This window comes from Phytophthora sojae (genome assembly GCF_000149755.1).
Source record: "Phytophthora sojae unplaced genomic scaffold PHYSOscaffold_1, whole genome shotgun sequence".
Taxonomy (NCBI): domain Eukaryota; phylum Oomycota; class Peronosporomycetes; order Peronosporales; family Peronosporaceae; genus Phytophthora; species Phytophthora sojae.
In genome coordinates, this window is record NW_009258115.1 from 7,029,955 (window position 1) to 7,039,345 (window position 9,391).

The following is a 9,391-nucleotide window of genomic DNA, read 5'->3' on the forward strand; positions in this document are numbered from 1 at the left end:
CTAGATCTCAACCGTGCCGTCAGCTGCAGCGCTGGCCAAGAGGCCGAGGAGATCAGGATCGTCCTGCACAGTGGTTTGGACAGCTTGAAGTGGACCGGTGGGAAGATCTGGAACAGCAGGTGAAGACTCTGGAGCAACTTCTGGTGAAGCAGGACCTTGGAAGTCAGCGTCCGAGCCTGACGAGATCTCGCTAGCCCTCAGCAATGAGCTCGGAGTGATGCGTCGGCCGACTGACTCACGCGAGAACCCGACTGGAACGAAGAGCTCAACTCCCGGGTTGCACGGGACAATCGTCGTATTGTATGGGTGTTGCTCAGGGACGTCAATCCAGCCAATTCGCCAGGGTTCGCGAGTTTCCAAGGCCGCGATCTCCGAAATCCAGTCACTGCCCTTCGGATTCCAAGCGAGTGACTCGAAAGCATAACCGAGCACCGAAGGCTCAAAGATCACCTCAGGATTTACGTCCGGTTCGTCACGACTTAGGGCCCCGCACCACAGGTTCTTGATCAGTTTGACGCGCATGTTATCAGCTCTCGCCCCTCGCTCACGATCGTACTTCATCCACGCGGCTACGATCTGATACAGCTTTGCCAACAGATATGCCTTTCGCTTCGCCGAATACGCTTTGTAGGTCTCGATGTGCCGGCGAAGTCTCGCAAAACAGCGCCTGACCGCAAAAGAGGGGATCCAGTGGTAGCGCTCCCATTCGGAAATGCCCAGCGCAATCTCCGTGGGCTTGCCATAACCGCGCCGCTGCGCCCAATACGACCGTAACTTGCCCTCCATGTCGGCTCTCTGAGAAATCTTCGAGCTTGGGTCGAAGCCGACCGTATCAAAGAAAAAGGCCTGCGCTGGAAGCTGCCGACGAACGCGCTGGTAGGGATGACGCGGGTTCAAAAAATCGGTGAAGGCGGCCAGACCAGACAGCGAACACCGAATGACGACAGACTCTGGCGACGGAGGTGGTTGACAGTAGCGCCGGATCAGGTACCAGCACAAGTCGACAGCAACAAGCCGAAAGGTGGGCGCAATAAACGGAGAAACCCACATCATCACTCGATGAGAGTACTGAGATTCCGGTAATCCACGAGTCGAAATCTTCGGAGGGAGCGGAATTGCTTTAACCTTGGCTTTCGCCGTGGATTTTGCCTTCTTCGACGAGGTGGACTTCTTTTTGGGCGATGACTTGGGCTTCCGCTTCAATGTCGATTTGGTCTTCGGCTTGGTTGACGACGTCCGCTTCTGCTTGATTGAAGATGACTGCCGAGCTGCTGCAGTCTTCCTCACGACTTCCGAGGCTGCATCAGCGAGGACTAGATCCTGAACAGAGTCGACAGCCGAGTCCACGTCAACTTGACCCTCTTCATCGGTAGCAGGAAACCACTCTTGAGCACCTGTAGTCAAAGCTGGAGTTGACGGCTTGCCACTTGCCGCAGACTTGGAGGCTGCACTTGAGGCATCAGCTTCAATGCCAACAGCTTCAACTTCAACTAGTGGGGCAGCGGCACCATCGTCCGACCCGTGCGAGAGCACAGCTGTCGACGTAGAGTCTGCATCGGAAGGCGGCTCTACCTCAGACGATGGAACAGCAAGTTCAAGAGCAGTGACCGGGTCTGTGTCCAATGACTGGGCGACTACCTCGGTGTGCAGTGCGCCCGCACTTGCCGCCAGAACGTGATCAACACCCGACTGGATGCCCTCCTCAGGATGCCGAGTGCTCGTTTGCGATGCTTGGTCAGTTTCGAAAGACTGCCCTTCGCGATTCACAGAAACAACACTTGGACTGCGACTGAGCGCGTGAGGAACGCGAGACAGATTTCGAACGGGACCGCCGCGCCGAACTAGGAGAACGGCGGGATGTCGATGAGCTGGAACGATTCTTGGCGCTTGCTGCAGCCGACGACTTCTTTGCTTTCTTCCCTGAAGGACTTGGAGGGCGGGATGCCTGGCGAATTTTTTTCTTCAAACGAGGTGGCTTGGGCCATGAGCCATCACTTCCAGAGTCATCACTAGGTCCTGCCTGGACGTCATGACGGGATTTCGCTGGACACTGACGAGCAGCTTCAACTTCATCGCGCGAAGTCCCTGGTGAAGTCCTACGGGCTTCTGCTGCAAACTCTCTTGGCGAGACCTCGCTGGGATCCGGACCGGTGTCATGAGCGGCCCGGGCCAACCGATTGGCAGTGACGGCGACGGGTTCCAAAGAATCGGCAGAATTCAATGTCCCGACGAGAGCGTCACGTGTCTCCTGACTGAGCTTCAACAAGCTCCAGTCTAGCTCACCAGATGAAAGACCTGATCGAGATGACGAACAACACGATTAGTCACGGTACACAAGGGATGACACGTCCAGAGGGAACGAACCTTCAACTACAAGCGTCAAGACATCTGGATCCATAGCCTCCAGCTTCACCCGAGCGCGGAGAGTGCGGTTGGCCAAGGTCAGCCGCTTCACCTGCTCGCGGAGGTCGGCGTTGCGCCGCCGAAGACGGGCTGACTCGGAGTCCTCGGCCACGTCCGCCTGGGCCAGAAACTCATGCAGACGACGCGACTGGGCAGTGTGCCCAGCAACAGCAGCCTTGAACACCTCGGCCGTCGAGTCCTGCTGTTGCCGGAGCTGCTTCGTGGTGGCTTCAGCACTCTTGGCCCGGTTCTCCAGCCTGTCGTACACCTCTTGATGGTTTTCGGCAAGGGTCTTGAGGACCGTGTTCTCTCGATAATATCCGGCAACTACTTCCTGAGAACGCCGGAGACTTTGCTTGGTTGCCTCGAGCTCTTTTACCGATATCCCGCGGAACTGTTTCGTGTTCTCATGGAGCATGACTTCCTTCGCAAGTTTCTCTCCCCGGCAGCTGAGCCAGAGGAGATTCGAGCGCGGAGATTAGCTATCTCCGAGGTATTGTCGCCGTTGACCTCGTTGACTGGAACAGCAGCAGCAGCTACCTCGTCCAGAGACTGCGCGCGCTGCAAGCGGGTGCGCACGTGACGATCGCCACGAATGGAAGGCTCCAGGTGCATCGTCCGAACGACGGTCTCCAGGCGAGGACCCAGCACAGCGGTGACTCGCTCCGAACATTCAGCTGACGATTCTTCCAGCATGGACGCCAACCCCGCGATGTTAGCCGGGGACTCGGACGGCGGAGACGACGCTAGGAATGGTGTCGACGGAGCTGTCGGGACGGGAAGAGTTGGAGTAGGCGTCAATGGAGAGAATGGCGCTGGTACCGACGACGGAGCGTGACCATGAGCGAGGTAACGCTCAACACCGGAGGTGGAATGCAACAGCCGCGAGCAACAAGCACCAAGTGAGTCATCTGTCAACACAATATGCAGCAGTCGCAACACGTCGACACGTACCAGGTCTTCATCAACCTCGGCAGTCGACAAAGTTGCAGACGAAGACCGCGGCGATGACTCGGCAGTTCTCGCCGCCGAAGCAGAAGCAGCCGTAGCAGGAGCGGCCGATGCAGCAACCTGCAATGCATGCAACGGAGAAGAACAAACATCAGGAGAAGGAGCACGGCTCGCACAACACACGCTGCAGCAGACGTACCCGAGTTGGCGGTGGGCGCGAAGATGCTGTTGTCGGCGGTCGACCAGCAGCGCTGGGCGAAGCCACAGGAGTCGCTGCAGTTGCAGCAGGAGCGACTTCGCCGTCTTCCAGCTCTCCCCAGCGCTGCACACGCGATGCGACACGCATCAGCTTCGACACGAACGAGATCAGCAGCTGCAGCAAGAAGGGACTCACCTGCATGTTGGAAGCGGAGGAGCCGAGCGAAGCGAACGCAGCGGCAAGCGCAGACGGCAGCGCGCAAGACGACTGCACGGCGGGCAGCACGAAGGGCACCACGACGCTCACTAGGTGCCGCAGCTCGTATCGCGGTGGGGGCAGTTATGGTGTTGGAAATTACCCCGAGATCTCGCCGCAGCCTGAGCAGCAGCTTGCAGCAAATTGCGTCAAAAGCCAAGGATCAACGGGATCGGCGATGATTGGCTGCGCGGTCCGTGACGCCCCGCCATCTTGACGGGAGTTCGAGATTGGCGCCCGTGAGTGAAGGTCGCAGCACCGTCGCGGATGGCTACGTCCCGAGTTGAAGATGTGGTGCACACCACGGCTCAAGTCGCAGAAGTTTCGCACCTAAGACGCACCTTCCTTAGGTTCGCGTACCTACGAGTCTTCGGCGACTCTTCGGCGGCGTCTGTTGGTGCTAGAAGATCCGAAACGGACACGTTTAGACTTATTATTTGTATTGGACTATAGGAAAGACAAGATAGAACAGATAAGCCCCTTGGGCAACAACACAGAACAGCTTTTCCTCTCAAGCGACAAGGCCTCGAGCGCACGGTGGACGACCCGTGTCCAAGGTAATCTTGTAGGGAGGGAGATGCCTGTCGGTGAGCGTGCCTACTAGCATAGTGGTGTGCGTTTACTCCGGCAAGGCCAAGAGAGTAGAAGAAGGGCCGTGTATTGAAGGCGAGTTACCGCCGTGTATTGGGTCGCAGCTTAAGTGCTCCCCTTTTGATTTTTACCGTCGGAGAGTTCGCTGACACCCTCGCGAACGGCCTACCAGTGGCCAGGACCCTTTCTTTGGAGGGACCGCGGGGATATTGCGTGTGAAGAGCGCTCCAGTCGTCGCTCGTGACTGGAAGTGCTGGGTTTTGCTGGTGGCCTAAGGAAACCACGGGACATAAGGGGAAACGACCAACCCGAGGAACGGGTGTGAAGCTGGGCCTTTAGGTTCATATTCATTAACCCGACAAGCCTGCTGAGTTATTGCTACTCATCGTGACTCAGTGGGTGTTGTCTTAAGGGATTGTGCCTACATCTACTAGAAAATCGGCGTGTTCCTACACGACAGCTGCCAAATCCAGCAAAGGTCCCGTCCAACGCATTTCTACGTTTTGATGTAGCCATTGTGCAGCACCAAGATGTCCACCAACAATTGCAAGCTGCATTGCCCAATTTGAGCATCCTTCGGTGCGATACTGCAGCAGCCATTGTGCGACCTCTGTGTGACCGTGGTGCACGGCGTAGTCGATGGCATCATGCGTGCATCCTTCGTTTCTGTGCTGGTGCAACCACTGGACTATAGCCGCCCCATTCATAAGCTCTCGTGTGAAAGCAAAACCGTGGCGATGCAACCATTTCATAATGTCGAGATGACCGTATGTAGCGGCCTGCGTTGCACAATCGGAGTGTCTGCCAGCCACTTGTGGTGCAAGCAGCTGTAAATTCGCTAGGCGCCCCGCCTCACATGCTGCCACTAGTGCTCGATTGTCCGGGCGCAAGCTTGTATTTGCTAGGAGCCACCACAATGCATGCGGGTTTCTGCGGTGTGCTGCTTGCGAAAGCGATCGGTTGTCAAAGGGGGCAGTGACTTCGTGGAGAAGAAAGTTTAATGTGTCCACTTGACCCGAACGCACAGCTCTTGCAACTGCAACTTTTCCCCAGCACGCGACTACGCCCTGGTTACGCAGCCATCGTAAAAAGGTGGTGTGCCCACCCGCTGCAGCCGCTGCAACGGCATCCGTAACACAGTAGTTCGGGAAGAATGTAACAAGATGTCGGGCAAATTGCAGATCGCCGGCATAAAGTGCACCACATAAGGCATTATTGTAGTCCCTGGATTGCTGTAGCTTCAGGCCAAAATCTTCTGGCGTGTACCAAGCGGTCCGGGCGACAAGGTCAAATGAGCGGAGCTTAAATGCCTTCAACAGCGACACATGGGGAGTGGGAGAAAGCCAGACATCAATCAGCGGTACAGCAAACTCGCCAACACTCGATATTGAAGAATACTTGACAACTGCAGCGACGGCTGCTAGCGACTTCATCAGCACCGTTCAAATTCTAAAATGACAACTGAACATTCCCACATAGCATCGGATTTACTATAACCCACACTTGTACACCCTTGACCCGCAACAGCGTTCAAACCTGATGTCTGGTCCAACCCCCACCCAACACGTCAGCACGCACCCATAGTCAAGTATCACAAGCCGGCGTTACGGACGGTGAAGCCGTTAATTGGTCACTTGGGGGTGTCGCCAGCGCCACTAGTTTTGTTTCCTTCCTTTAGTGAGAATACGACTCCACAAGTCAATTTGCCATTCTATTTAGTCTAGTCACTATCAATGTAATCAACGAGATTGACAGTGCTTGACATATAAGTGAGTTTATTTCTATCCGAAAAGATGCTACCCATGAGGGACCCTCCACCTTAGCAATGATATGCAAGTTGGGGGAGCAGAGTGAACTCATTCCACATATTACCTGCTGAATCCAACAAAGAAACATGACTGCTGAACCATCCAAGAAGCGCCCAGCTGAAAGCAAGCCGGACATGGATACCACGGGTACCAAGCGATGTCGTCGCAACAGTACCCATCAACCCGCCGGACGTAGTGTCAGTTCCTCCAATCATGCGGCAACACAGGCGACGGCAAAATCGACTATCTCGTCCACTCCGTATGTGTCGCCGCTGGAGCGTTTCAAACTGCGTCGGGCTGAGCGGAAGGCAGCTGAGATAACGGTCACAACAAAGGAAGCTCTAGAGAGGTTTATAAAAACCAACGACGTCAACCAACCATCTGTGCGAGCGCGCCTCAAGGTCGAGGGGAAGGTAGTGTGGACATCTACTCACACGGTCAAGACTGGTGATGTTGCGCGCATACATATCGTGGACAAAGAAGCACGGAATCCCTGGATGTCACGCAAAAAACATTCCGCGACGAATACGATCAAGACTACATGGCATTTGACGAGATGCTGATGACAGCAACTATCTTCGGGTGCAAGGCGGACTCGCCAGGCATGCCGCCAGACGGCGCCATTGTGACTATCACCAACTCATCAAAGCTCCAATTGTTCATGGACAAAGCGTGCCAACTTACGACAAAGTTGGCTAACCTGAGTTTCGAAGTCACGAAAGAATAGCTGGGTAAAGTCCAGTCCTGTTTTTTTCTTGCTTGATAGCATATCTAGGCAGGACGCGCTACAGATTGTGTTTGTGGTGAGCATTTGCCCCAAATTACCCCCAAAATCCAGTTAGTCACTGATGACGAGTAAGGTGTAACAAAAATATATTGCTGCTACTAAAATTTCCCTGTAAGTTAGTATAACAAACGGAAGGGGGGGGGCTGGTCTGCAACGGCGGAAGCGGCGCACTGTATAACAGCTGATCCGGACTGATAGTGACAGCCTGAGCATGTGGAACGCTTAGTAGGCGGGCTAAGCCAAAACATCAAAAGCGAAGTAAAGTAGCTTAGTCGTAATTTGTTTTCAATCTAAAGCGTTAAGATGACGTCTTGATCCTGCTTGGCTAGTCGCTAGTGTCATTTCTGCTGTAAAAAAACTTAGTCTCACATTGTACGCATTTGAAGTGAACTCCGTGGTGGCCGTGACGCCCGCTAAAGTTCAGTGCGGTGCCAGGCCCGGCGTTTGAGCCGCCTCATGCTACAGAGTTCCGGACTTGATCAACGGTTCCACGTTCCCCGCCTTGTTGTGACCCGTCGGTGGTTAGGAACTTGCCGGCAAGCTGCGCGCTGCAACCGAGGTTGGAGTTCACAGCGGGAGGAAGGAGGAAAGAAAACACCCATAGTGTTTAACCCCACCAAACACAGATCTATGTTAGGTCTGACCGTGAGCTTGCAACTGTGATGGGTATCGTACCGCGGTAGGGGCGTCCAATAAGCCCCCTTTGCCCAGCGTCGATAAATGCGAAGCATTTGGTCATATAGCGTCATGGAATGTCCTACGATATCGGTTGTGTATGTTGTTCGATCACCCGTTGGTGCCACAGGGCACGAAAATGTTACTCGATGTCAGTCGCTGGCGAGTCACGAAGAAATGTAGCGCGAATGTCGTTTGATGTCATCCAAAAACCTTCCCCAATCGACAGTTCTTCGAACTGCGAATACCAGTTAGATGCCAAGAGGGGTCATCGTTTGACTAGATGTACCACGGATATAATCCTATTTGGTCTGGGATAGCAGCACTAACGTTGCTTTCTATCCCAGTATAACTGTGCAACTTCGATATCAGTGCTATTTCCTGGACGATTGTGGCTGTTGCGAACACTTGAGTTATTGTAATATTTCGACATAATTATTCTAAACAGTGACATGTTCGACTCTAACTCAGCCAGTATAACTGACGTGCATCAGCACATGCCAGAAAAACGGAATAAATATGAACTATTCCGCAAAATCTCCGGCTGAACTCATAATACGCGTTCTAATCCATATATAATACACTAGTTCGCTAAATGTTTGTGCGGTCACTCGAAATTATTCAAGCCTGGAGCCCAGTCGACATGTTCTAGTCGTTTGTGTTGAATTCATTATCATGAAAAACCTGGGGTTTGATACTTTCGCGCATGCTGTTGACCTCCAGAAGAAGTAAATAACGGAAATTACCGAATAATACCCCGGACACTATTTATTAGTACCCTCCCATTTTCAAAACAAATATGCTAAATTATGGATATTACACAGTATAAACATGCTTTCGACAATAAATTCATAAATATATACTTGATCTTTGTATGGAAGTAACATTGTAGCCCTGGGATACACATTGGGTTACGTTTTAGAGGGTACTATACGGGTAAGGGGTATTATTCGGGAATTTACGTTAGTATAATAACACAACCGATGGACAAATCCTTTCAAATTATACATGTATAGGAGGCTGAATGTGTTTTCACAATCCTTACAAGCCCACGGCATGATGCGGGGCTGCGATTTGTTCCGAGACAGATATTTATTCAAATAGACTCTTGTAGTGTGCCCCTACATCCACAATTTTAGATACTTAAGTAATATTGTGAAAACCGAACACTATGTCCTATTTTTTTTGCAAATCGATCGATTTGGGTGCTTATTAACCGGCTGAGACCTGTTTTGTTATATATAAATAAGATGCTACTCCGATTTGGCGTTCCCCAGCCCTGTTCAAAAACCGCGGACTGCCGTCGATTTATAATCAAATCACGTCGAATGCCCATGTGACACTGGGCATTATGAGGGTAGCTCGTTTATATGAACGGTGCCCCATGCCAACGTGGATGGCAAACTCGACGCTGCCGTATACATGAAACACCCAATGGGTACATGCAATATGTGTCTGCCTCTGAACTATTCACGGGGCTGAAATTTGGCACGAGTGGCTGCCTATACGCTTGCTCTAGCCCGCTCCACGATGCAGTGCGCCTCTGCGGCCATTTATATAGCTCAGGAATCTAGGCTCTCATTAGCATTTGATAGGGATTTGCACATGGACGGTTTACGACCAACGCTACGATTTAGGATTTGGCGCACCCCATTTCTACCCCTCCTTATCAAGCTAATCTGGTCTGGACATCTTTGCCGGTTTTCACAATACACAAATCTA

The 9,391-nt window shown here is 52.8% G+C and overlaps 4 protein-coding genes across 4 annotated transcripts; 1 reads left to right on the forward strand and 3 right to left on the reverse strand.

Annotated features, from left to right (window-relative positions):
• Window positions 1-1,050, reverse strand: PHYSODRAFT_473133 (hypothetical protein; the record flags this gene model as incomplete). Its single annotated transcript, XM_009517651.1, has 1 exon — window positions 1-1,050. The coding sequence occupies one exon, from the start codon at window positions 1,048-1,050 to the stop codon at window positions 1-3; it is 1,050 nt and encodes a 349-aa protein (XP_009515946.1).
• A 1,070-nt stretch (window positions 1,051-2,120) lies between these two features.
• PHYSODRAFT_284315 (hypothetical protein) lies at window positions 2,121-3,436 on the reverse strand (the record flags this gene model as incomplete). The annotated part of the gene is made up of 1 exon (XM_009517652.1): window positions 2,121-3,436. A coding segment is annotated over exon 1 (497 nt), but the record flags the coding sequence as incomplete, so codon positions are not given.
• A 1,421-nt stretch (window positions 3,437-4,857) lies between these two features.
• Window positions 4,858-5,514, reverse strand: PHYSODRAFT_420879 (hypothetical protein; the record flags this gene model as incomplete). The annotated part of the gene is made up of 1 exon (XM_009517653.1): window positions 4,858-5,514. A coding segment is annotated over one exon (657 nt), but the record flags the coding sequence as incomplete, so codon positions are not given.
• A 779-nt stretch (window positions 5,515-6,293) lies between these two features.
• PHYSODRAFT_294161 (hypothetical protein) lies at window positions 6,294-6,770 on the forward strand (the record flags this gene model as incomplete). The annotated part of the gene is made up of 1 exon (XM_009517654.1): window positions 6,294-6,770. The coding sequence occupies one exon, from the start codon at window positions 6,294-6,296 to the stop codon at window positions 6,768-6,770; it is 477 nt and encodes a 158-aa protein (XP_009515949.1).
• Between the last annotated feature and the right edge of the window lie 2,621 nt (window positions 6,771-9,391).